The sequence below is a fragment of the Haemaphysalis longicornis genome, unplaced genomic scaffold (assembly GCF_048455015.1).
Source record: "Haemaphysalis longicornis isolate Haplotype H1 unplaced genomic scaffold, Haemaphysalis longicornis Haplotype H1 scaffold_1, whole genome shotgun sequence".
Taxonomy (NCBI): Eukaryota; Metazoa; Arthropoda; class Arachnida; order Ixodida; family Ixodidae; genus Haemaphysalis; species Haemaphysalis longicornis.
The window spans coordinates 213,037,980-213,065,705 of NW_027526203.1; the positions used below are offsets into that span (position 1 = coordinate 213,037,980).

At 47.9% G+C, this 27,726-nt stretch overlaps 2 protein-coding genes across 3 annotated transcripts in view; one reads left to right on the plus strand and one right to left on the minus strand.

Annotated features, from left to right (window-relative positions):
* Positions 1–26,838, minus strand: part of LOC144141535 (hydroxyacyl-coenzyme A dehydrogenase, mitochondrial-like) — a 50,265-nt gene extending 23,427 nt beyond the window's left edge. Inside the window, exons 1-5 of the mRNA XM_077673081.1 lie at positions 26,543–26,838; positions 26,214–26,342; positions 9,171–9,328; positions 7,978–8,104; positions 1,178–1,267 (exon numbers count right to left, since the gene is read on the minus strand). Coding sequence (XP_077529207.1) covers positions 1,178–1,267; positions 7,978–8,104; positions 9,171–9,328; positions 26,214–26,342; positions 26,543–26,656 — 618 coding nt within the window. The 5' untranslated portion in view covers positions 26,657–26,838. The remainder of the gene's footprint in view (positions 1–1,177; positions 1,268–7,977; positions 8,105–9,170; positions 9,329–26,213; positions 26,343–26,542) is intronic.
* A 229-nt stretch (positions 26,839–27,067) lies between these two features.
* The window catches only part of LOC144141510 (uncharacterized), a 38,370-nt gene continuing 37,711 nt past the window's right edge, over positions 27,068–27,726 (plus strand). Inside the window, exon 1 of one of the 2 annotated variants that reach the window (XM_077673067.1) lies at positions 27,068–27,268. In XM_077673067.1, coding sequence (XP_077529193.1) covers positions 27,212–27,268 — 57 coding nt within the window. In that variant the 5' untranslated portion in view covers positions 27,068–27,211. The remainder of the gene's footprint in view (positions 27,269–27,726) is intronic. The other variant, XM_077673061.1, reaches the window with a different exon arrangement.

Genomic DNA, 27,726 nt, shown 5'->3' on the forward strand with positions numbered 1-27,726 from the left:
TGGTTTGTTATACAACACTCCTTTTCTATCATTTTCTTCAACAACTTGACAAAAATTTTGATTTCGATATTTTTTTTCACAAACATGATACATAAAAACATTTTAAAAACTGGTGTTATTGGAAAGGCCATTAAATAATCTGCATTTTGTGCTCCTGTAATTATTGCCTAACCAATTTTTTTTAAGCAGAAAAAAAATTTCTTGGACCCCTCAAAATCAGTTCATTTTCCTGTGGTCACGAAAGAGCTAAGAAATAGGGCTTGCACAGAGTTCTCTTCTAGAAAGAATGCAACAAGCTCCCTCCACCTCATGGTCTGGATAGAGTACAAGATGATTCGCATGCCTCAGCTATCATTCAGATACTGTAAAGCCACACTTGGGACGGTACACAGCTGACACACAGCAGACACACGGAAGTCGCCTTGGCTAGGCTACAGATAGGGCACACGCATGCAACACACTCGTATCTGCTCACAGGATCTTCTAGACCCCAGTGCAGCCGGTGCAGAGAGGCCCTATCCGTAGTTCACGCACTCATTCAATGCAAGGCACTCGACACCACACGACGCAAACATTTCCCTGAACTGTACGGACAACACATCCCGCTACACCCATCACACTTCTTGGCCGACAATCCAATGTTTTCTAACAGGCGTGTTTTTCAGTTTTTATCAGAGGACAAGTTTTTACAGCTACTTTCATACCATGCATAATCATCCTGGCCCTATACACCAGCCATCTTCATCCATTCGCTTCACTTTTGTTTTTACTGAGATAATTTAGTATTTAATTGCAAATCTGTCGTCATCAAATAACTTTGTCTTTGGTGCTCTTTGCCCTTGTTGGCCTTGCGCCATTAAATTCAAACAATCATCATCATCATCATTCAGATTCTGAAAACCGCTCTCATTATGCAGAATGAGTCACTTTGAAGGCCCCACACTGCACTACTGCAGTCAATGCAAGGTACAGTGCCAAGCATGGGAAATTTTGCAAATAAAATTCGTACAGGGGTTTTGGGACATGCTAGCGCCTCCCTGGAACTGACTGATTATGTGGTTTAACGTAGACAAGGCGCACCATAGTGGAGGGCTCCGGACACCTTCCTGGAACTAAGAACACCTACATGGTTGACCTGCACATCTGCTGGAATTAAAAAATAAAACACGCTGGTCACCTTGCAGGAAACCGTTGTCTTGCCAAGTGCCTGGCCCCAGGCCAGCAGTTTCTGGAATGTGTCATCGCTCGTCTCAGGGGATCGCACAACCTGCAAGTTTACAGCCTCTTCAACGCGCAGCACCCACTTTGGTCACACAAAACCGGGCAAAACAATAATACCAATTTGTTAGAATTGTGATGCTACCCAATAAATCTGCTGTGTTACTGTGTTACCAGTGAGAACAAGACGGGTGCACAAAGCCTATACATCCAGCGTTTTCGGGTTGTTCATCAATTGGACCCATGGCAGGAGTGCCATTTCAACAACTGCACATAGCCCTTCAATCGTAGGAAAATTCATTAGGGGAACTGAAGGAGCCAAGGGGTTTGTGGCCCTTCCTGACTTGTAGGGTGCACAAATGTTCGAAACTTTCATATATCCAAGCGAATAATGTGGCATTCAATTCAAATAGCACTATTCAAAAACCTTCACTACTTTTGAACTATGATGTTCAAAAACAGAGACAGTTGTTTCAATCAACTTGAACGTGATATTACACCTTGTTGAAAAGAATAAATGCCACACAAACACATTAAAAATATATTCTTTACAAGTGTGAACTAGTTGGGTAGCGGATGTGTTGCACTTTGAGCGTCCGCGAACAACTGCTGCAAAAATGCTCCAGCTTGATCCACTAGCGACACGCTCTCCTGCAACGTGTTGGTGACGTGCAGAAAAACAGCAAGAAGGCGTTTACGGGTGCCCCCTCATCCCCTTGGCATTGGGGACAACAACCATCTTTGTTCTTCACTTTTCGTATCCTATAATGTGGTCCCACTCTGTCCCCATCAATACTCTAGGTAAGAAAGCCTGGCATGAGTTTTCTGATCAAATAATGCACAAAGTTGGTCTTTTATTTTAAACCTGTATTACAGTCGAACCCCGCTACAACGCAATTTCCGCTTCAACGAAATATTTCCAATTCCCCGTCAGCTAGCCATAGAAGTCAATGCAACGAAGTCCTCGCCACAACGAACCATTTGTCAGGCTTGCTTTCGCTTCAACGAAATTTTCGATGATTTGGGCTGGGTTTGAACAATTATTTTACAACAAAATAAGCATAGCGCCAGCTATCTGTAACTTTTTATACATTCAGGACGCTTAGTTTCACCGAAAATGCGCGTTGCGACCACAACGCCACCCAAAACAAAACAAAAAATCATAGAGTTTCATACTAATATACACTAGAGGGGACACTGGCGCTAGTGTCTATGCGAGCCGTTGATCGTCTGCTTCAACCCCCATGAGAGCGGCCATGCCAGATAGACGTGGGATTTTCAAACTTGGCTTGACTATGCCAACATCTTGACTTGACTCGAAATATCTTTTTTTTAAATTGAAAAGCTACAACTAATGTTTATTACAGTATAAATTATTAGTCGCATAAACAACCTGTACTATACGTTAAGTTTTAATTAAGGTTTAGAAGTACTGTTTCATAAGAGGGGAAGTGATTTGTGAACGGCTTAACGCGACTGAGTTTAGCGGAGCCGGTGATTCGGCGGCAAAGCGTTTTTTTTTTTTTTTTCTTTTTTTTGCTTGCGAGTCGGCGGTGGCATGTGTCTGCTGAAGGGCCGCTGTACTGGCTGTACAGCGCTAAATTTCGTTCTGGAAGACTACGAGTAGCGGAGCGACGCGTCATATAACCCCAAGTAAGTATACACGGTTGTTGTTCATTTCCACTCATAAGTGTAACTGTTGTCGCCTTACCCGACGTGCGGTCGGCATGCTGACAAAATCGTGAAAGGACGCTGAGTAACAGCTGATCGTTTGCTTTGGTGCCTAAAACAAGCCATAACGGCCAACTCGACCACGGAACTCTACCATATCACCTATGTTCGTCGCTAACACGCAGACGATGTTTTATTGACCGGATGGTTAATCGGGTTCTTTCTTTGTTGTACTATTCGTGTATTCTTGATATCTTGACGCACTGTAGAGCTGTTTCTGTGAGCAAATGTTAATTTTATATGTTGAGAGCGACAAACGTAGGAAACACGGTATCTTATCAGGCCACACAGCGAAAAATTTCTCGTACTTCATTCGTATTAACCTTCCAGAAGACGGCCTCGTCTTGCTAAGAGCGGCAGGCATGCAGGGCGTTCTGGAGCAGTGGGCTGCATTTTACGGGAGTTCCTAATTTTGTGAAAATTCCCGTGTAGAATGTTTCTATTAGATGACCAATAACGCGCACTGATATATCTAAGCACCGTGTGTGTACATTACACGCCCACAAGTACCAATCATCACCTGTCTAACCGAGGTCTCACGCCCAGATATAACCAGGTACGCGTGTGAAATTGAAGGCTCTCTATTTTTTCCAGTGCATCTATACAAGCGTGCCGAAGCGCAGGAACAGTTTGAAATTACGTGCGAAGGTGTCAAACAGCGTAAATGTTGATCAGACGGTGCTTGCCTAAATATCAACTAAATAGTGCCTCTGGCGTACCATTTCCATAATACACAAGCTGCCTTCATGCATTCGTTGTTCCGTAGCTGTTCCACAATAAGTTCAAAACATTTACTCATTTTGTGTGGTTGTTCAGTCTTGAATAATCCAACTGCTAAAGTCATTTCTTGTTAAAGCACGACCTCTGAAAACATTGTTGGCGTCCTGTGAGTTCATTGTATGTGCCTTCTCTTTGGTTTAAGTAATGACTTCAGTGTCAACACGGCAGCGCGCAGCTGATCGTTACTGTGTGTTTTTATGAGAAAGCCAGAGTCATTGAATATGTTATGTTGCTGGAACCCTTTTTGTAAATAAGCATGCTAGTGTGCTGGATTTTAAGAGTACATACTTGTGCTCTAAATATCTGTACAAAAGCCTTGCAAAACCTTCAATGATGCCATCCATTTCGATACAGGTCCCAGCTGTGTCAGCAGTGCAAGGAGCAGACCAGCAGGCAACACAAGAAGCTGCACCAGGCATGCACCCAGTTTCCAAGTCAGGATCATTGGATGGATCATCAGCAGCGCAAGACAAGGCAGGCATGCCGCCAAGCTGCCAAAAACACAAAAATTCTAGCAAGGGCCACCGTTGAAAAAGCAAAAGGGCTTGGGGAGAGGTTGATTGCAGCCTACGATATGTAAATAGTAAAAACAGTCCTGTACATTCAGCTGCACAATAAAGAGAAAAACAAGTGGTGAGGAAAGTGCCTTGTAGTGCATGGAAGATGTTCTTTGAATCTTGCTTGTTAGGCACTCAAGATTCAAACTATTTTTCTCGGGTGCAAGAAAATTAGTTGTTCGAAACCATCCATTGTATGCATAAATGTGACTTATAGCAGTGGCTTCATTTGCCTTGGCACAGCATGAAACCAACTTCATTTAACTACTATGAGCAGCCATTTGAAGACTTGTGTACGTGCTTATTGAACTGAAAGAATGAAGTGGAAGTATTCTGCGTGGTATTTTAGCCCACTGTGTTCCAAAGTGGTATTCACTTGAGGGACCCTGCTGAGGAGGACTGTGTGTGGTGCCAATGACTGTGAAAGAGCTGGCACGTCCTCACTGCCCATGTAAATCTCCATTGAAGCCAGGTTCTTTTGTGCACCTTTCACAAACTTTTTGTGGCGCCGCCACCTCCTCCAGCAACATATTCATGAAGGTGTGACGTAGGGGATCAGCTTTCACCACGTGAATGTCAGTTAAAACTTGCATTATACGTTGTGGCTGCAGCGTTTTGTTTATGCACCATTGATGTCTGCCCAAACAATGGATTGAAAAATGTTAAGCTGCCCTTTCCCATCTTGCACTGTCAGTACAGCTCAAAAGGTTCTGATCAGTGGGGTAGAAGGCTGCCTCACCTACTTCTGGCTGTTATCAAGTTGCAGATTGTATCCACCCACTGCTGTTCACTGTGGCTGTATATTGTCATGCCGAGTGTACACTGTTTTAAGACCCTTGTTTTGTTCGTTGATCAGATATTGTTGCCCTGCTTCTACTGTGCTGGCAGATGCTGATCGAAACACTTCTGCTCTACAGCTATAAGCTTTTCTAGGGTTCCTTTCATGCAATCTTTTTACCATAACCTAACGTCGCATTTGCTCGCCACTTACAGTAACCATTTTGTTGATTCCTGCATAAAGCAGCCTGCGTACATCAGTATGCTGGTTGCGAAAATGGCAATGCTGGTAGGTAGCTACAAACTAAATCCTGGTACCATTATGTTCACAGTGGCTCTTGGATGGGACAATAAATACATTGATGCGACATGCTTATGCCTTCACTCATTTTCACTGCATAGTTTGCATGTTTGCTGTTCACCAGCCTTCAAAATTTTCAAGCAACTTCCTCAAGGTAAGCTTGCACTCTTGCTTTTGTTGTATTAAGCAATGCTGGCTCTTGGATGGGACAATAAATACATTGATGCGACATGCTTATGTCTTCACTCATTTTCACTGCATAGTTTGCATGTTTGCTGTTCACCAGCCTTCAAAAGTTCAAAACAACTTCCTCAAGGTAAGCTTGCACACTTGCTTTTGATGTATTAAGCAATGCTGTGCTTTTTTTATTAGTGTTACGGAGTATGACTGTGGTGAGGGCTTTTTTATAAATGAGTGAAACGGAATTCTGCACTTCGCTGTTGGCACAATAAATTCACACAGTACTCGCCTAGTGCAGTCGCCAACTTTTTCTCTGTGCTCAATATGCCTGTCTCCAGGCGCTGAGCCAGGGTTCCACTAACGCAAACAGTTGCTACAGCAACACCTGCCACTGGATGGGGAACACTGTGACCAATGTAGACTCACAGCGACTTCATTGAATAGCAAGCATGCATGCCGGTGATCGCCTCATATGGCTTCACCAGTACATAGCTATGTAAGCCATAGTTTATGGGCCAAAAGTACTGGTAGGCCCCAGGCAATCATTTTGGCCACGTTCTGTTGCAATAGGTAAAGCAATTCTACCGTTGCAGAGGTACATTTTCTTCCCCTGTCTGATACTGCACTGCATATACAGAGTATTCATTTCATTACATTTTACATTGTTTTTACCTTCAGCTTCAAACACCCCATATGCGTCCACGGTTGCGGGCGGTCACAGCGATTGCGCGTGAGCCTTGGTTACACCGGTGAATACACGCAGCTGATTAGCAACGGAAAGGGACTGTGTCGGCTGTGTTGTGCTTGCGGGAACAGCCTAGCAGACGACGGTTGCACTGGCGGAATCGTCCTATGCAAGCGGCCTACCATCACTTGTTTCGCCGCTTTCTCCCACGATAAGGTGCCGACCCACCCGCTGGTAGATGCTCCCGCAACATAAAAAAAAAAAAAAATCACCGGCTGTGCACACATACTTACTGCTGATAAAAGATTTTTATTTGTCTTCGGCGCTACCGTGCTCGTGTTATAATCGCAAGCGTAGTCATGAACGTGGCTAGGATGGAACGCACTACCCGGCGCGGAGTGCTTCCCGTATCCATTCATTCCAGCCGTGCAGTATTTGCGCACTGCAGCCGCTGGAATCGAACGCCAACAGCAATTCTGCCCCGGAATGACCCACCGACGCTTTCGACGCCGAAACCGAAACTGACGGAGCGGAAAAGTACGAAGCCTAGTACATATAACAATCGTCAAGCCTCAAGTTAAGCCAAGTTCGAAAATCACGAGTCTACGTCACACAATCAGCTCCATGGGGGTTGAACGATTGCAGCGCCAGTGTCCCCTCTAGTTTCATTAGTATGAAACTCTATGCAAAAAATAACTCATCGGCGCACGCCATTGCTTGATGGTGATAACGATGTGGCTGGCCGTCTTTACACGAGGCGCAGGCCCGCTTCGCCAAGGCGGAGCCCCAGAGCCAGAGCTACAGCCAATCCGTATCCAGTTGAAATTGCATGAATGTGCTCCGCTGCTGGCGCGGTGCCGTCATGTATGCGTTGTGAGCAGCTGTCCTTGCCGTTTTCCTTCTACCATTCTTCATAGCCAAGAGCGAAAATCATGTTTGCGCGTTTGGTCTTGAAGCCTAGTCATCCTATCTTAGTCGCGAGCGCGCGGTCATGTTAAATGCAAGCGCGCGCGTCTTGCCTGCTAAGGTCAGTAGCTGCCGTGCCTCGTCAGAGGATAAGATAACGGCACTGCTCCTGCCCCAAGCGAGAGGGGGGGCTTCCCACGGCCTAGCAGCTATCTGCAAGTAATCAGCTCGGTGGACACGCCTTGTTGTACAGCGATACGTACAGCGATGTTGTACAGATATGCGCCTGCATATCTTCACCCCCCTCCGTAACGCTAGAATGAACTCTAGTAACGCGTTCTTTGGGTGGTGAAAAAAACAGATAACCATTGGTATGTTTGTTATCCGAATAAACATGAGTTATTGCGCGTCACTCCTTTTTCTAAACATTGTATTATGCTGCCAATGTTGCGGAAACGCACGGGGCTATTTTTCTGGCCTTTCCGTGGTGTGTTGGGGCAGATTTCACCTCAACGAATTTTCGCTTCAACGAAATTTTTCGCACGTCCCGTCAATTTCGTTGTAGCGGGATTCGACTTACTGTTCTATTTCTTCCATATAGGACATACGAAAAGTGATGAAATTGTCTAGCTTTGTGCACCTAGACACTGAGATTGAGTTTTTTTGACAAGAAGACGCTGCACCATGGCACTTGCAAAGCTAGTTTGCCAACCATGAATGTTTGGTATCGTGAACATCTGCCAATTTTGGTCTATTTTATACATTTACATTAGGCATGTAATTCCCTTCATGAAACCCAGCAAGAGTTTCCCGCAGACAAAACATTGGGCCAAGCAACCAACCTCCACGAGCTTCATCATTGGCACCGGATTGAAGAAATGGAGGCCACCGAAACGATCCTTTCTTGATGTGCTGCTGGCAATGTCTGCGATCTGCAGAGACGAGGTGTTGCTGGCAAATATGGTGGACCTGGGCAGACAGACAGCTTTGTGCTACGTTTTGAAGCCAGCCACAGCACAGTCGAGCGGCAGCAGAACATGACAGCAGTCCTTCACTGTGTGCCACCAAACCGGAGCCAAAAGAACGGTTCATCACCGTGCCCATGTACCTGCACCTTTGAAACTAAACCCTCCCTTGTTTTGCAAGCTAAGACTCGCGGGCAACATACAAGAATTTAATGTACAACTAGATTTTGCAGTACCCTGAAAACACTTTTTACATTTCTTATTTGTACTTTGTGCTACCAAAGGTTCTACACTTGGTAGCATTAAAAAAAGTGGTTTTTCAGAGCTGCAAAACCTAAGTGCATGCCACGTGCTACAAGTGATCAGTGCACCGGTTACATTTGGCATGCCTAACGATTGACATCTGTTCCGTTTGCCTGACCCTATTGGCTATCTCACAAGTACCACATTACAGTGAAATGCAAACAGCTGGTTCCCTTAGCTAGAGCCAGCACAGTGCTGCTTCACTGCTGTTGACCTGTGGTTACATAAAAGGTGGATTTTGTGCCGAAGCCTAATAGGATGGGCTCTGCCCATTACAATAGTTATTAAACCCTTCGCGGTCTACACAAGCTTAGCCACAGTTTTTAACAATTTACAGGTCTGTGGCAAACCTGCCCCCCACCCCCTTCATCTGTGAATACAACTTAGGAATTGACGTGCAACATTCCCAAGTGCCAATCAATACATCTTGGGAAATTAACATAGCTCAAACGTGACACTGTTTCCAGTGCAAGGACAATTTGGGCACCTTAAAATGCACACTTAAATGTGAAAAACAACTGCACTCAAATCGAGGATTGCTTTATGTCCTCTACATTGCACCAATGTACCAAAGCTATTCCTGTGTTCAAAATGAGATTGAATTTTACAATATGTTGTTCCCCCTGCAAGCTTCACAGCAAAGCCAAAATAAATCTATCTGCTCACGCAACAAAGAACTTAATTTTAAACTGAACAATGCACACATGAGATAACGGCCAACTTGTGAGGTAGCCGTCTGATCCCTGCTTACTGTTGTCTGTACTTACGGGCCAGCCGCCTTGTCGAGCGCCGCAAACAACTTCCTCTTCACATCAATGTTCTCTACTATGGCCTCCACAACCAGGTCTGTGCTCTTGACAGCTTCCTCTGCAGAGGTGCTCACTGATATCCCAGACACGATCTTCTGCACAAAGTCTTCACCTGCCTGTGAAAATAGGTCGTGTTAACATCACAAGACGCAAGGAGCCATATGCAGTTCCCTTACTGATTAGCCCGCCAAAATGCGATCTCTGATTTGTCCACACTAATGACTACACATTGCTGCCTTTGAGGCAAGACATGCATGTGGTTCAAGCACTAACACCAAGGTTCTGCAGGAGGAGGAGGTAACAGATCAGTCCAAACAGATACAAAGTTTTCTGGTCAAACCTAAGATCAGCTGCCTGATCTTATACTGGATAAGACAACCAGTCTAATCGAAGTCCAACACTGACACATGGACACATCTGTGCCATTGTGCAAAATGCCATAACTGATGCAGTTGGCTCTGTGCCACAAGCATTCCTGCCGGGGATCATGCCCACATCGTGGGCACAAGATCAGTTATCTGTGCTCTGCTCTCATAATGAACCTATACGCAGCTTATCTGAAACAACTATTAGCACCAAGCATGCCTGCAGACTTCAACATACCACTAGACAAAGCCACGAACTGTACCCACAACTTCCCCCCGGAAGAAATGTGTGACCTCTGATGCTCACAGCAGGGCCGACTCTGAGCTGCCCTTGGCAGGTTTGGCCAATCAAGTCTAAAATCTGATGAGGTAAAAGGGGCTTTCCTTTTTAATTTTTTAGCATTATTTCGAGAAAATGTTACATATCAGTGCAGAATTTTGAAACCATGGCACCTTTGCACTCAGAATGCAGCAGCTTTAAGAAGTGATCATGTTTCAGGGGTACGTATCATGTGGACAAATGTAGTTCACACAAATATAACACTTGCAGCAGCAGATGTTTATTAATGCAGGACATGCCAAAGAAGTGAAAATGGGTATAACCACCCTTTCACTTTTCTTCCACTACAATTTGTGATGTCACAGTGGTGAAGATTAAAAAAAAAAAGAAGAGCACAGCAGCCATATCTAAATGTAAAACATATCTGGCCACTTATGCTGAGCACATGTTTTCGAAAGGACACTAACGTCAGCTGGTAGACACTATAAAATAGGCTGCTGTATTGTTAGTTTTATTTCGGTGAAATGTTTTGCCTTGGGTAGAAACGCAGTTAAAAGTGTATGCACATGAATACGAGAGCCTACAATGCCTACTTTAATATTAGTGCGTACTCATATGCACCGTTTTTTTCTAAAACACTGCTGTCCTCTAGCAGTGGCGCTACCTAGCTCCCTGCCTATACGTAGGCTGCCTTAACAAAGACCGCCTTATCTTACACGGCCACCTCTGAAACATTTGTTTGTCTATCACAATCGAGATATGCATGCTGTGCCTGCGATGTATTGATTACAGCTACTGCAGAGTTATGAAAGGAAAAGCACTCCTAGCCTTTTGCCGGTATTTGCCACCAGGGGGCCGACACGAGCAGTCGGGCTCCGTTTCGATCCCCACATTGGATCACCGAATCAGCGAATCTCGCATACCATCAACAAAACTGTGACCACCAGCGGACAGCAGAAGTCAAAAGCTACATTTTGAGACCAGGACCGGCTACCAGACTTCAAAATTTGGTGAGATACGACCTCCTGAACTTCACCAACCGCACTGACGGTGCAAGGCCTGCATTGTAGGCCTAGCCGCTTTGCTTGGTCGTTCTATGAATACCGCCCTACCGCCGACAGCCAACCACGCTGCCAACATGGAGATTGACCCGCTCAGCAGGAAAACACTTCATCCTGACAACCCGTGGGTGGAAGTGATTCGCAAGAAGAGCAAGTCCCCCGCAACAGACCGCCCGACTACCAGAGCCGGTGTCGTGTCCGGCCGTGACCATGAAGCTGCAGCAGCAACAAAGTCCACGGCTACCCTTCAGTAACTACACAGTCATCTACAGACCTAGGGCAGGCCTAAGTGTAGCCAAGGTAACCAGAGATGAACTGACTGTAGCACTCACTGGAAAGTGCGAAATTCCACTTGCCAGGTTCTACAATCGTATCACACTGGTGCTGCAAGCAACGCTGAATGTTATCGTCATGAGCCCCGCAGACCCGGAGCTCACCATCACCCTTAGCAACATCGACACCCTGCAAGTTCTGCACTCGGTCTACGAGTTCTCCACCTACATGAAGCCACCACCGGACACGTGCCGCGGGGTGATAAATGGGCTGGAGGCGCCAGTGACTGCAAACAACCTCCTTGAATTTCTGCAAGCCAAGATGCCACTTCTACTCCACACACGCATGATGGGCCAAACTTGGTCGGCGCTGCTCACATTCCAAGGCAAGCACATACCCTTCTACGTGAAAGTGGGGAGCATGCTCTACCTCTGCAGACCGTTTCGACGCACAACGCAAGTGTGCCGCTTATGCGGCAAAGTGGGGCACCGCATGGACGTATGCCCCCAACCTGAGAACACGCGGCGCTCCGACTGCGGACAAACTGACCCCAACACCGAACACGTGTGCAACCCTACGTGTCAGTTGTGTCCCCAACCTCACGCCACGGCAGGGAAGGACTGCCCACGGCGCTTCATCCCAACTACCCCAGCGGGTGCACGGACCACCTCCTCGACTGCCAACAACAGCAGCAAACAGGTGAGCTAGTCTGCTGTTGCTGCTCACTCTCTCGCTGCCCGAAATCGCCCTCAACAAACTGTCATACAGACCCTCCCACCACCCAACACAGTGTCACTGCAGATACGCGCTGTTCAAACTCCTCCCCAACAGTCAACCACACACACTCCCCCACCCCCCATCGCACGGTTGCCGGAGATACCCACGTTGATTGCGCTAATTCAGAACCTTCAACAGCAGAACGCCAAACTGATAGCACGGTTAGAGGCTCTTGAGGCTTTCCGCGCAGCCACACCACCCTCGCCTACCCCAAGACCCCCGCTTATGCAGGACCAGGTAGAGGCCGCAGTGGAGGCTCAATTCACTGCCAAAGTTATCCCCTACGTGGCGCAATAAGTCGAGCAATCTTCACGGCAAATGTCCAAGTTAATCACCGGCATGGCAGAACAAATCGTCAAACTCCTTACCGAACGAACATCGGCCTTAGAACAAGCAATCATCCCTGACCTCCCGCAAGCAAAGAGAATCCGAACGCTGCATGACCTACCACCGCCGCAATAACGAGTCTCTCCACCCCTGGTCATCTACAAATGGAATTGCCGCTACTTCAAAGGGAAAAAGCAGCCATCAATCTCCTAACTACGACATCCCTCCCTGACATCGTTACTTTACAGGAGACCCATACCCAAAACGTTACTCTAAGGGGCAATGACACGTTCATCAACCCCAACAACAACCGCACAGCAGTTCTAGTGAATCACAACCTTACTGCCCAAGCGATACCGTTGGATTCTCAGCTGGACCATGTCTTCGTAGAAATATTCCCAAGGCAAACCGGCTGGCCCAGCCTTTTTATCATGAATGTCTACAACCCACCATTGCGACCATTAACCATTAGCAGCCATAGAAAACCTACTCCAACAAGCAGTGAAGCGTGTGGGCAACAACCCACTACTCCTACTAGGAGACTTCAATGCCCCGCATATAACCTGAGGATACTCTCATGCTTCTAAAAAGGGCACAGCTCTTCTACATGCTATGCAAGTCTATAGCTTTATGCTATGCAACGGCCTATGGGTACCAACGTGCATGAGCACTAGCGTAACGAGGGATACCATTCCTGACCTCACCTTTGCCTGAAACCCGCCACAACTAACCAGGGAGACCCTGCCCGATACTCTTGGCAGCGACCACTTCATTATCAAACTCATGCTCTCACGTCCAGTAGGCCACCGCCGAATTGGAACTGCCAAACTCACCAACTGGCCTAACTTCGAACAGGACCCAACAACCCTACCATCACCAACAGAGAGCATTGTGGTCGCAGCGCCTATACGAGCTACAGCAGGCCCACACTAAGCACATAGCCCTCACTTCTGATACCCCAACGGTTAACAACCACCTCGACCACCTCTGGGCAGCCAGAAGAGGCCTGCTGAACAGGTGGCGGCGCCAAAAGCACAACCGGTCTCTGAAACAAAAAATTGCTCGCATTACTCAGCAAGAGCCCAACAACTGCACTCCCAAAATTAGCGCACGTTTTGCGTTCAATTAGGGGGCACTATCACGACCAAGCGGACTTGGTGCATACTGAGGCACCTTATGGGCTCGTCACCATCGAAGACATTTATGGCCCAACATGTCACCTGCCTCCTGCACAACCCTCTGTCCATGCCTGACCAACTGTTGGACCAAGTGCGCACCAAGATTTTTTGGGATGATACGACAGTAATCACCCACCCAGATTACACGGGAGCACCCAACCCCTCTCTCAACGCCCCGTTCACCAAGACCAAACTGGATCAAGCCTTAGCCAAGTTAACCCGCAACACTGCACCAGGCCATGACCAGATAACTTACGGCCTCCTACGGAAGCTGAACGAAGAACACCGGGTGTCGCTACCGGAGTGCTACAGCCATCACAGGGCTCAGGGCACGGTACCGGCGCACTGGCGACAAGCCGAAATAACGCTTTTACCCTAGCCTAACAAGCACATCGCCATCGATAACCTGCGCCCCATTTCTCTAACATCGTGCGTCGGGAAGTTGTTCGAGCACCTCATTACACGCCGGCTCACCAACTTTACAACGTTTTTTGGTTTTAGACCTTATTTGACGACCCAAGATGTCCATTTACAACTAAAAGAGCTCGTTATCAACAACCTGAATAAGACTCAACCCAGCTCCATCTTAGCACTGGATGTACTCCCTCAATTGTGGAGCCGCAGCATACAACTATGTGTGTGCCTTTCTAACAGGTCGCATCACCACCCTTCACTTGGGACCTTACGTTTCTGGCAAGTTCAGTACACCAGCGAAAGGTACCCCCCAAGGGTCGGTGATTTCACCTATGCTTTTTAACGTCGCTCTATTGGGGTTACCAGTCCAGCTCAATTCCATAGAGGATGCCTCCCACGCGCTGTACGCAGACGACGTAACACTGTGGATCACCAAAGAGTCATCAGGCCACCAGCAAAATCAGCTACAGTGAGCTGTCGACACCATACTGGCATACCTGCAAACGTGCGGCCTGACGTGCGCACCTTAAAAATCTGCCCTACTCATCATGCGCTCGCGGGCACGAGGGCGAATGGTTCCACCAACTCCAGATCTGATTGTGACCATAAAGGGCACTGTTCTTCCCACAGTGCAAACGCTCCGAATCCTGGTAATTCCATACCACCATGATGGAAGCGGAGCAGCAATGCTTCCTAGGCTTCAACAGACTGTGGCCCAGCTGACTCATCTTATTCCAAGTGTGTGCTCCCGCCGTCATGGACTCAAAGAAGCAGACACATGCAGAATTCTTCAGGCCATGCTGATCAGCAGAATCACTTATGGAAGACCCTACGTGGCTCTCAAGACCAAAAAGACCAACAAAATCGATATAATGATTTGCAAAGCCTACAAAACAGCTCTTGGCCTACCAGTCTTCACATCAACTTACCGCCTCCTCCCGCTGGGCTTGCATAACACCCTGGCTGAACTAATTGAAGCCCGCACCAACAGTCAGCATCAACGGCTTCGACTGACCGCTACAGGGCAATATGTGCTAAGCACTTTGGGCTACTCCCTTCCACCAACAATTGACACCCTGCAGCGCATGACAGCGATCCAACGAGCTGCCATACGGGTGCTTCCAGTTCCAAAGCACATGCACCCGACTTACAATGCTGGTCGCAGGCGACACTGCGCAGGGCTTCTTACAGCGAGATATGCCATGGCCCCCGAAGCATGCTACACGGACGCCGCGAGCTACCGCTTCCAACATGCACATGCGGCTGCGGTAGTCAGGGCAGATGGTAGCACACTGGCAACAGCAACATTTCATACCGGCTCTACAAGTACAGCTGAAGAAGCAGCCATTGCATTAGTGGTGGTGCGCGCCCCGACATCCAACATTACCGTGCTCACCGAGTCACAAACAGCCTGCCGACAGTTTGCAATGGGAAACATCACCGACCTTGCAGCTACCCTACTCCAACAACGACGAGAACTGCCAGAGACCCGCGTTGTATGGATTCCAGCCCATACGTCCCTAGCTGGGAATGAGGTGGCGCATGCCACTGCCCACAACCTTACCCACCGGGCATTCCCAGCAGGGGAAGAAGACCCACTTAGCAGCCCTCCGGTCCTGCACCCACTCTCACAGAACTACTCCGACATCCTTAAAGGAGCCAAACTACAAGTTTGTTTTATTTGAAAGTTTTCGTGTTTTACAGTGCCCCCAGCGCTTTTTGGGATGCAAACGATGCTTTATTCACTGAGAACTTAATAAATTTAAGTTAAAATTTTAATTTTCCCGCTAAATCGTGTGTTTTCGTGGTCTGCAATGACATCACAGGAACCGACCACTCTGCAGCCTAGGGTGCCTTGATTCACGCGTCCGCCGTACAGGGTGGAGACACGTATATGCTGTCGCCGCCATTTTGGGTCACTCGTTCGCCGCTGAAGCAAGTCATTGTATCAAAAACACGCTAAAATTATCGCCGCAACGCGGTTTACTGGCGAAGTTTGAACAATCTTATCTGTTTCACATTGCTGGGTCTCGTGGAAAACGAAAAGAACAACGCGTTGAGCACGTTGACCCAACTGCGGCAGCATGGGACCATTCAAAGGGTGCCTCCACCCTGTACAGCAGCGCTAGCATCAAGGTACCCTATGGCGACATTCGTGCGTTTGTTTACATTACTGAACCTAGATGGAGCCACCATACCGTGGCAAGCTGTATTTAAACCTGGCTTGTTTTTGTTCACGGAGAAAATAATCGTTTCATGGAACATAGTGCTCACTATGTTCACGGAGAAAATAATCGTTTCGTGGAACATAGTGCTCGCTAGACAAATATGGTCACGCAAGACAGCGTTGCTTGCGTCAACCGGCCAGTGTCGTCTGAGACAACTCCAAAGCCCCGCAGTGTTGTGCAGCTAAACCAAGCACTGTGCACACAGTACCAACAGCAGTACGCATCAGTACTTCTACGTTTACTGTGCTTTTGTAACTTCCACTGCTTGTCCCACCATTCTTTTTGCTTTAAAAAGAATGTGCCCTAAATTTAAGCACAAATAGCTCGTTCTGCAAGCTTATAAGCTCAGCCTTATTTGCGTTTGCTTTTGCCAGCCTCTGCCAATCGCAGAGCAGGCTGGTATGACATCATAGGTTCTGTTGCGGGAAATGAGCGAATGGGTCGCATGGCCATTCCCTTTTTTCCTAATTATATAGCTTAGTTGAGCGAAGTTTAAGTTAAAACTGGTGTCAGTATGAGTCTAACGAGGCCGTCTTTTGAATGAACCAAACTTGTGTTTCGTCTTCATGGCTCCTTTAATCCCTACAGAGCTTCCCGCTAGACTCTACCGCCCCCACATTCATCTATAGGTGTGGCCAACGCACACATTTGGCCACGAATCCAGACCAAGACTTACCACAACCACATGTTCCTCCGTTGGATTTCCCCAACCGCATACCCCCCCAACTGCCCATACTGCCCCAGCACCCCAAATACAACTCATTTGGTTTGGATGTGCCCTGCCAACCCCCACAACCACACACCCTTGAGCAGTGGGAGAGCTTGCTGCACAGTGGCCAGCATGCGGATCAGGAGTTTCTTGTGAGTCATGCCTGGGCCGCCGCAGCACAGTGTGGACTACCGGACTAGGATGTACACCCACCGTCCACGGTAGCACTAAATGCGATAATAAAAAAACTTTTTCCACTCCACCACCCTTCTGCTGGGTGCAACAGAATAGAAGTAAGAAAATTACTTGGGTCAAGGCTAAACGAAAAAATGGTCTATATGGGACAGCTGGCGGCAGAAGTCAGACACTATTAATGCAATCAGCTACGCTGGGAGTGTGTGCTTCCTGCAACTTCTCACAGGTGGCAGCACAGCATGTAGCAAGGCTTGAATGCCACCCGGGGCAAAGGCGCTATTTTTGGCTCTGCCTGGGTGCCCATTCTAAGATGGCATCGAAAAGAAAAAATATTGGTTTGCTTTCAGTTTTCGTGAAACAACTAAAGGCCAAGTGAAACGGGCTGTTGGGAAGGTAGCGAAGCCTCTGTGAAGTTGACAACAGGACACTAGCTTGCTGCGAGCACTTTGCAACGTGCTCTTTAAAGGGACACTGAAGTGATCCGTAAGCATCCTTGGATTACTTTCGCAAATTGTAGTCTAGAGTCCCTAGGCAATGTTTCGACCACTCTCTGTGCGTTTACGTGATTTTGTTTAGTATAAAAAATCAATTTGGAAGTGCTGTCCTCCTCTCTGCATCCTCCTTGCCGATTTCCATGACATTTCGTACGCCACGTGCTCGAGTAGGCTCGGCTTGACTGCTCTGTCGGAGGGTCGGCACGGCTCACCGACCCTCCGACAGACTCAGTTGGCCAGCCGCCGGTGGATTGTCCCAGTTCGTTCACTCAGTTGAAACTAAGCCACGACACAATTTGTGCCTGGAAGAATGTGCCTTTAGTTTGAAGACTGTATCAAGCTTAGCAAATATTATGAAGTCAAAGTAGCTCCAAACAAGCGCACATGCAATGCTTCGCTGACTGGTAGACTAGAAGAAAATCCACGAACAATTGAAGGTGGGAGAAGAGTCAGCAAAGTTAATATAGGTACTAAGGAATTAAAATCAACAGAGACTTTTACTGTAAAGTGCAAAACCAAGGTATGTGAAGCACTTTTTGCATTGGCTGAACTAGTACAGTGGTCAGCTGCACGACCACACATTTGAGATCGCTTTTCCTGCCTAAGGAATGCAGCCACAAGAGCTAACATATTCATGAAAATTTGGGACAGCACAAGCATTTTTCAAGAAATGGTCATCTAAGCTGCTGGGAATCCTGAAAGTAAAAAAAAAAAAAATACACACCATACAATATATACTTTATATTTCCATCCCTGAAAGTGCTGTAACTACGGTGGAGTGGTCTGAAGCACTGGGTTCAGTGTGTCGCAATTAGCAAGTTCGAATTCCTGATAGGGCTTTTTTTTTCTTTGTTGATTTTTTTTTGTCTTAGGTAATGTTTTCTGTACTGAATTCATCATTTGGCGCTGAAACCTTCACTGCTCTACGAGCAAGCTGGCAAACTGCATGCCGACTGACACTGACACGCTGGAGAGTTCTTATTGCTGTGGTGTTGACATAAGCACTGACTGCTTTTGGGCACAGCGCCAAATCAGCAGACTCTCAGCCTGGTGCAAACCCGCCTCTCACGACACAGGGACGAGCCAGGCCAGCTCGAAAGGTGGGGTGAAGCACCTCACAGTTGAGCATCTCCGATGATGCAGAGGGCGTTCGGCCACCGTGTTCACTTCGGCTAGTGAACGTTATGATCCTAAATGGTGATGGCAGGCTTATCTGATGCGTTCTGGCGCGCACTCATACAGGCACGCACTCATCGCTTTTTCCGCAGCTGCTGTTAAGAACCACCGTTTATCGAAAAAAGCGGGGGAAAAGGTCTGCTCCAGTTAAGCGGTGGTCCCGTGTTCGAATCCTGGACCAGGACGAATTTTTCTTAAACTGCGAACTTTCTGAAAAAGCTGTATAGCTTTCCTTTGTAGCCGTACGACTGCATATAGGTGGATGTCAAACTTTCCTTCGCAGAAACTTTCTCCACCTTGGGGATATCCCCAAAATCTGGTCGATTACACCTGTCCTTTACTACGAGTTGATCAATTTGCTCTCGCGCTACAAACGACTAGCCTCTTGGTTAGCTCAGTTGGTAGAGCATCTGCTCCGGTTAAGCGGTGGTACCGGGTTCGAGTAATGGACCAGGACAAATTTTTCTAACAAGCATGGTATGCAGATTTCTGAGATATCGAGAATGCACAACCAACGATTACGTCCGATTCCAAGCATGTCGTTGCACAGAACCGAAACTGGTTTGAATTCCAACATTAAAGATCGTCCAATCACACCGTGACTTGAATACGCATTACTGCTGTTTGTGGCCACTGCAAATCTTGCATGGTATTTTTTTGTCTTTCAGGCTTTATAAATTAAACATTGCTTTAGCGACCACATAAAAGATGAAAAGTGTGTTTATTTGAGCCAGTCTATGCAATGCAAACAAAAACAGAAGTTTGACAAATTCACTTCAGTGTCCCTTAAAACTGGAAGAAACGGGAGGGGAAAATGCTAGGTTTAATTATTCCTAACCACACAAGGCATCGTTGTCTCCCAGACAGAAGGGGAGAGAGCTAAAATGAAAAGTAGGGGTGTGCGAATATTCGAAACTTCGAATATTCGATTCGAATTTTTTGGTATTCGATTCGATTCTAACGACACTTTTATTGTTCGAAATATTCGAACTACCAAAAACTAAAAAAAAAAAAATAAAATAAATTCAGACCGTGTCTCAGCAGCAAAGTCGCAAAGCATTTACACGGCGAACGGTACGTGCTTTCGCAGACTGTATCGCTGTTTATTCGTAGTTACAGTGGACTCTCGATGATACGATTCTGGGGGTGCAAATTTCGGCTGTTACAAACGGACCTGCGCGGCCCGGCGGAAAATACGAACGAGCCAGCGAGGCACCCGACTGCTGAACGACAAGTGACGGCTCTCGCTCCCCTGTTTGTCACTCTTTCTCCAAAAACGGCCGGGCTGTTGTTTTCTGCTCGCGAAAACGCTCTGCGCACGTCCAACGCGCGCTGACACCGCCGCGAAACCGCCCCTACGCTCCGCGCTGCACGGCCGGCGGCGTCAGCGGCGTCAACATGGCGTCGGCTCCAGCCGCGAAGTGGCGCGGGCGCTCGAGCGACCGCTTCTAACCGCTTTTTAAAATGCGGCTCAAGGGAGACACGAAGTTGCTTGTGCGGTAAAGGAGTTGATAATGCATGCGAAAACGGTACTATAAAACATCATCCGCGCCGCTAGTGAAAGCGCCCATAAAATATTTGCCGGGGTGCTAAGCCTAACCATCTCCGGCGGAGCCAAGCCGGCTGTCTCGATCTCATCGCAAGTTGTCAGGCTCCTCCATTCTGTCGCGCGCGTCGTGCGTTATTTTCTGACCGAGGTAGGCGCTACAGCGGGCGCGAATTCATTAGACAGATTTAGTTGGGCGTTCCGGGCGTTAGCGTATTGCTGGGCGTAAAGCGGAGCGTACGCTCGTCGCGACGCGCCCATGGATAGTTTTAGTACAGCGTTTTTCGTAGCGTGCGCTAACGCTTGTGGCGCCACCTGTTGAACCCAACGCAAAGTACCCAATTAACCTTGCGGCGCCACCTGTTGAACCCAACGCGAAGTACCCAAATTTAACTTTTTTACGTGGCTAACCACGGTGGTGTGGCTAACCAAGGCAAACTGTAGCTGGACGGCGTTTTCTTTTTTTTTTCTTCAATGCGTTAATGCTGGTTTCGATTGTAAAAATCTTGCAAGTACGATAAAAAATACCCTCTTACCTTGATTCAGTATTAGGGAAAAATATGATACACCCGTCGCGATTGTTTTGCTCAACCGCGCGACGCCGAAGTTTTGAAGCAACACGCAGTGCTCGGGATACTCACTTTATTCAGCTCTGAAATATGGCAGGACCATGCGACAAATACAACTGAGCATGGCATGCGACGCTAATGCGACACGCAAAATGAAACAGCGGGTAGGCTGGCACGGCGGTTTAGTGATACACTTCACCCGGGTGTAGCAACACAACAAAATGTACGAAGCATTCCTTTTACTCACTTCCTCTAATTTGTGGAGTTCTACTACAAATCCTTCACGTTTCACACAGGTAGCGCAACGTCCTCGGCTCGCACCCGAGGGCGCGACGACGGCGCAGGCGAAAATTCTTGAATTCCCTAAATGGAGGCCGCCGATCTGCACCAACACTGCACGCATTCCACCGCCGCGACACGCACACAAACACCGCCGCCCGCTTCGGGAGCCATCCAGGTTGCCCTTGGTCGCTAATTTCTGGTATGCATGCATGTCGGAACTGAAACGTTGTCGCCCAACGAGAAAAACACGCGACGGTCCACGTTTTCAGTCGGGGAACCTCCTGCCACGACCGGCCGCCAACATCGCCGAGGCAGCAGCCATTTTGAAAGCAAGGGGCCTCCCAGCAGGTCCGCAACGCCCCGCAAGCGCCCCGGAGCATACGCTCCCAACCGTTGCGTGCGTAGCACCGCATCGCCGGGGCGTTTACGTAGCGTACTGCGCATGCGCAGTCGCGAGCCGCCCCGCCGGGGCGTACGCTCGTCCGGAGCGCGCGCCCAACTAATAGACAGATTTAGTTGGGCGTTCCGGGCGTTAGCGTATTGCTGGGCGTAAAGCGGAGCGTACGCTCGTCGCGACGCGCCCATGGATAGTTTTAGTACAGCGTTTTTCGTAGCGTGCGCTAACGCTTGTGGCGCCACCTGGTGAACCCAACGCGAAGTACCCAAATTAACCTTTCGGCGCCATCTGTTGAACCCAATGCGAAGTACCCAAATTTAACTTTTTTACGTGGCTAACCAAGGCAATCTGTAACTGGACGGCGTTTCTTTTTTTTTTTTAATGCGTTAACGCTGGTTTCGATTGTAAAAATCTTGCAAGTACGATAAAAAATACCCTCTTACCTTGATTCAGTATTAGGGAAAAATATGATACACCCGTCGCATTGTTTTGCTCAACCGCGCGACGCCGAAGTTTTGAAGCAACACGCAGTGCTCGGGATACTCACTTTATTCAGCGATGAAATACGGCAGGACCATGCGACAAATACAACTGAGCATGGCATGCGACGCTAATGCGACGCGCAAAATGAAACAGCGGGTAGGCTGGCACGGCGGTTTAGTGATACACTTCACCCGGGTGTAGCAACTCAATAAGATACACGATGCGTTCCTATTACTCACTTCCTCTTATTCGTGGAGTCCAACTACAAATCCTTCACGTTTCACACGGTAGCGCAACGTCCTCGGCTCGCACCCGAGGGCGCGACGACGGCGCAGGCGAAAATTCTTGAATTCCCTGAATGGAGGCCGCCGATCTGCACCAACACTGCGCGCATTCCACCGCCGCGACACGCACACAAACACCGCCGCCCGCTTCGGGAGCCATCCAGGTTGTCCTTGGTCGCTCATTTCTGGTCTGCATGCCTGTTGGAACTGAAACGTTGTCGCCTAACGAGAAAAACACGCGACGGTCCGCGTTTTCAGTCGGGGAACCTCCTGCCACGACCGGCCGCCGACATCGCCGAGGCAGCAGCCATTTTGAAAGCAAGGGGCCTCCCAGCAGGTCCGCAGCGCCCCGCAAGCGCCCCGGAGCATACGCTCCCAGCCGTTGCGTGCGTAGCACCGCATCGCCGGGGCGTTTGCGTAGCGTACTGCGCATGCGCAGTCGCGAGCCGCCCCGCCGGGGCGTACGCTCGTCCGGAGCGCGCGCCCAACTAAATCTGTCTAATACCCCTGTCACACGGCAAATCTAATGTCATTCAAAGTGAATGACATTAGCTGTTAATGACATTCGGCTCGGCCGTGCGGGTCTACACGGCGAAACAAATGTCATTCGATTGCGATAGCGGTGACGATTAGCGAGCTCGCAAAACCGCAAAAATTACATTTCAAGCGCATCTAGAATGTTTTTACACATAATATTTAAAAAAAAACGTAACAAAGGATTATTTTTTTAAGTAAAAAAACAAGAAAACTATCGATTTAAGTGGCATCAGTAGACATCACAAGCCGAGACAAGTCTGCAAAAAATCCGGATTCGGCTAGCGCGCGCACTGGGGACGAGAGTTTCTTTTTTGTTAGTACTTGTTTATCTTTTTTTTATTTGAAAAACAACACAAAGAAGCAAATATAAGTTTACCGACAGTTTTTAGAAATAATATTCTCTGGTTTATTACTGAATTTTTCTGTCTAGGGACGCGCTACTGCTGTCGAGGCTACTCATTCGGCCGCCAACTGAGGTCTAACGGTCTAACTGAGGTCCGAGACCTCAGTTAGCCGGTAAATGTCATTCGCCTTGAATGTCATTCGGTATTCTCGTGTAGCGCCGAATTAATGACATTTAGAGCGAATGACATTTGCTGTAAATGTCATTAGATCTGCCGTGTGACAGGGGTATTAATCTGTCTATTGATGCGGGCGTAAAAATACGGCGCTCGCAGAGCCGAGGCGAGCGAATCGCGTGCAAAAACGCACCATGCGGTTCAGGCTTGACTGTTGCGGCGCGTAGCGAGCTTGGGCACAGCGAGTGAGGAGACGAGCGCGAAGCTTTACGTGCTCCAGAAAGGACTGCTTTGCGACATGGGGGTTAGAAAAAAGCAGAAAAAATCACGAATTTCTCCACGCGAAAGTAAGAAAAGAAATAAACGAAAACTTTTTTCTGCGCTCAATTTTTTTGGTCTGTGTTGGTTCATACGAATTTAGGATGATACGGATATTTTTCGCGGTCCCGCGAGATTAGTATCATCGAGTTTACTGTATCAGTGCGCAGAAATGTGCACGGTATTGGGCAGTGGCGTAAATCCAGAAAAATCACAAGGGGGGACACACATCTTGCCAAGGCGGCCATTTTGTTTTGTACTTTATTTTTATTTATATACAAATTACTATCGTGATTTGAATTAAAATAAGAAAAACTAGCATGCTTTCATACCTCACGTAATTGCACTGTGCTATTGCAGACGTTAAAAAAAGATCAATAAGAAATACTCTGTACAATATGAGTACTGATCACCTATGACATGTTTCCTAGCTTTCGACACTTCTAGAGGGTCCAAAAACGAGAGCGCGGTTTTTGCACGCACTGACAAAGTTTTTCAACAACCCTGGCAACGTTATGAGGTCTATAATGTCTTGATGAACGTGTGCCAAAGCCATACAGTTGAGGCGTTCCTCCCCCATCGTACTACGCAGCCATGTTTTCAGTCTTCTCAAGGCACTGAACGATCTCTCTGCTTCACAGGAAGAGACCGGCATCACTAAGATAATCCTGAGAACACTCTCCACTTCCTTGAAATACTGGCGGGTGGACGTGTGCATGTTCCGGAGTACTGCTACCACGTCGTCGACGGACTTGAGGTTGCAGTGTTCTTCGTGCAACAAGCGCACGCGCGCGAGACACGACTTTACCGATATCGATGCTCTTGTATCGTCGGATCACGTCCAAATCTGCTTCTGATGACCGGTTCAGAAGGACAAGTTCCAGTGCCCTGTACGTCACGATTCCCTCAGAATCTGGATTAAACCTCTTCTCAATGCCCGCTACAGCTGCATCAATTATTGAAAAAAATATTCGTCGAAAGTAGGCCCTTGCTTCAACTGGGGCGTCACTGGCACTCCCGTTTTCGTACCTCGTTGGTGATAAAAACAAGTTAGTGACAAAAACAACAGTTGTTTTAGCTTTCAAAGGTAAATGAAAGATGAATCTCAAGGGGGGGACACTTGCAAGGGGTGTCCCCCCCAGCCCCAACACAAGGGGGGTCAGGACCCCCCTGACCCCCCCATGATTTACGCCACTGGTATTGGGCATGCCAGCCACTAGTGTCTCAAGTGAGCGGCTGTTTTCGGTATCTGGCGGAGTCGTGACGAGCAGGAGGTTGTCACTGCTCCTAGAACATGTCGAGCAGTTAACCTTTCTCCATGTTAACATTTAAGTGAGTGCAGACCTTAACCTGTTGAATGCAATGGTATTGTGTAATTCCTAATTTCACTTTGTGTGATTTGTTCTGCAATAAAGTTGCAGTTTTTGTGTCTCTAGATGGTGAAAACTTTAATTTTACAAAAAAACAATAAGTATTCGTATTCGAAAAATATTCGATTCGAACTTTGTTTTTATTATTCGAATTCGCTTCGAAATTAAAAAATTGATATTCGCACACCCCTAATGAAAAGTTATTCAGCCTTTAGTGCACCATTAACAGTTCAATGCACAGCCATATCAGTGCGAGTGTGTAATAGCCCTTCAGAGAAACAACATGCACTTGGTCAACTTGGTGACAAAACGCCTTGACTGCGCCAGGGTAGGACAATATTGTGCCACTTCAACGTTGCGCTGCCACGCTGGTTTATAGGAGCAAAGGCCATGCCACTCTGTGTGGCTGTTGACAGTGATTAGGACAGTACATGTAGTCAGACGTGTCGAGACTGCATACTGAACTTAGTACGCAACATAACGGCCTAGAAAAATTTCACTTCCCAGCCACGTGCCCGGGAAATGTGGATCTTGGGAATGGGTGGGGAGCGTCAGCTGGATGAATGCTGTGCAATCACATCACTGCCCGACTAAACAGCGCCACCAATGCCTCTGCAAAAAGCAAATTGCTCAATTAAGCATCATCCAGTGGCTGGTTTGCTACGCTGGATAAGCTGACAAAAATGACAGCATCAGCTGTCAAACTAGATGAAATGGAATAAAGTATCCTTTCCACTGCGCCCTCTTTTTCGTTCTTACCACGTGACAGACCCCTTGCGGACACTTCAGCCACTGGTCACTGGCAATTTTGAACTTCCACTGTTTTTAACAATGTCATTTGGTCTCCAGGGGATTCTACTTCTAGGCGGTGGTGACATGGCCGGCTAATGAGTAGCTTGTTTGCAACTCCAGCAGGGACCAGACGTTCACGCTGACCAATTACAACTCAGCGATGGCCACAAGCAAGTGTGCTGAAAAAGCCTTTGCAACCACCATCGCAGCCTCCTGTACGCAAGGGAACTACAGTTACTGAAATGTTTTAATTATTTTACTTGCCCCGCAGCATGGACGTCAAGACGGCGACATCCTGAGGTACAGATTTTACACACGAGGCAAGACCACAACTAAAGACGACCGAGGCAGACAGACCATGATTTCATTCGTTCGCATGTAATGAGAGGCGTACACAAGGTATGCTCCATATAATCAGCAAAACGCACCTTTTTGTCGTCGGCAAATTTCTTCTTTGCAACTCGTTTCAAACTGTCTTCGATTCGGGCTTTCGATTTGTCAAGGACGTCTTTCGATACGTCTACAAGGACAACCTTGTGGCCCGTTTGAGATGCGACCTATGGAAAGCAACATGCAGGTACAGTTACAAATGCGCTGCGCATAAGACGCAAGCCAGATAATAAACTATGAACTCAGTAATGAGCAGTACGACGGTTATGCCAGTACGATACGTTTTTTTTTTTTTTTCTTATTAGCGATGTCATGGATCGCACATAAAACCAGCGGGGAACAAACGGGGATGCCCCGATTTACACACCTGCGCGATTCCGGCTCCCATGGACCCGCCTCCAACAACCACCACATGCTTGATTGCAGCTCGAGTGATGGAAGACGAAGAGAAGGCACGGGAGGATAGGTATGTCGCCAACATGACCGGAGCTAACCTGGTCACAGAGCAGCGCAAGTGATGGATACCAGATAAGACAGGCTCAACAGACAAGCATAGGAAAGAGAAAGTCTACTCTCCCTGCTCTACTGCTGGCGAGTCGTACCCTCACAGAACAACCCTGTTCTGCCTGTTCTGTGGTCGTACAGCCGGAACGGAAGTCCGATGCAGACGCCACCAACGCAGCCTATCGGCGAAGTCGCCGTGCTCGCCGTACGAAACAAGCACTTCTGCTGCAAATACATGTTCTAAACTTTTTTAAAAAAACAAAATTACTGTATCCTACAGGGTAAAAATATTTTTAACGCAAAGTTTTGGGCTACAAAGACCAAAAATACTCGTAGTCTGCTCGCGAGAGGTTAGCTCTTCCCGTCATGCTTCCTGTTTCCCGTGATGCACTTCATGCGCTTCCATGTGAACTTCCCAGTCGCAGCATCGAAGAATTCGCGAGCCACATTTCCCAGTCCGCATTTTCGGAGGGAGGTTTGTTTTGTAGCATAGTTGACTGTAGCCCACTTGTGGCCGTCTGACAGCGCGGAAATGGGTCCCGAAAAGGACGTGAATCAGAAGCAGCCCGAACCTGCGGCTTCAAGCGAGGTAAGCTGTCCGAACACGACGGGCGTGCGCCGCGGTGTTCGTTCCTCCGCGCTACCTTCGCCGCAGCGCATGGTCTCGGAACGCGAGGGAAACGTGCCGAGGCGACATTGAACTCGCGTTACCACACCCGGTCCAGTTTTTTTTTTTTTTGCAACGCTAGTCTGCACGTGCAGGCCTCGTCCGATCTGGTGAAATTTTTCTCCCCTCTGGTATTAAAATTCGTGCCGGTGCCTTAACGTGGCCTTCCAGCCGTTCCGCTGACCAACCTCGGGAGCTTTGCTCTTATCGCGCCGACAGACCTTGAAAATTTGGCCCATTATCGCGTTCACGTGTTCCATAGCGTTGTGTGTTCGGTGAGCACTTGTCTATTTTGGCCGGAAGAAAAAGACTGCGAGAAGCATGTTGGTCGGAACACGTGAGTTTCGCCAAGTCAACCGGGCGTGCGCCTCGGCGGCGCC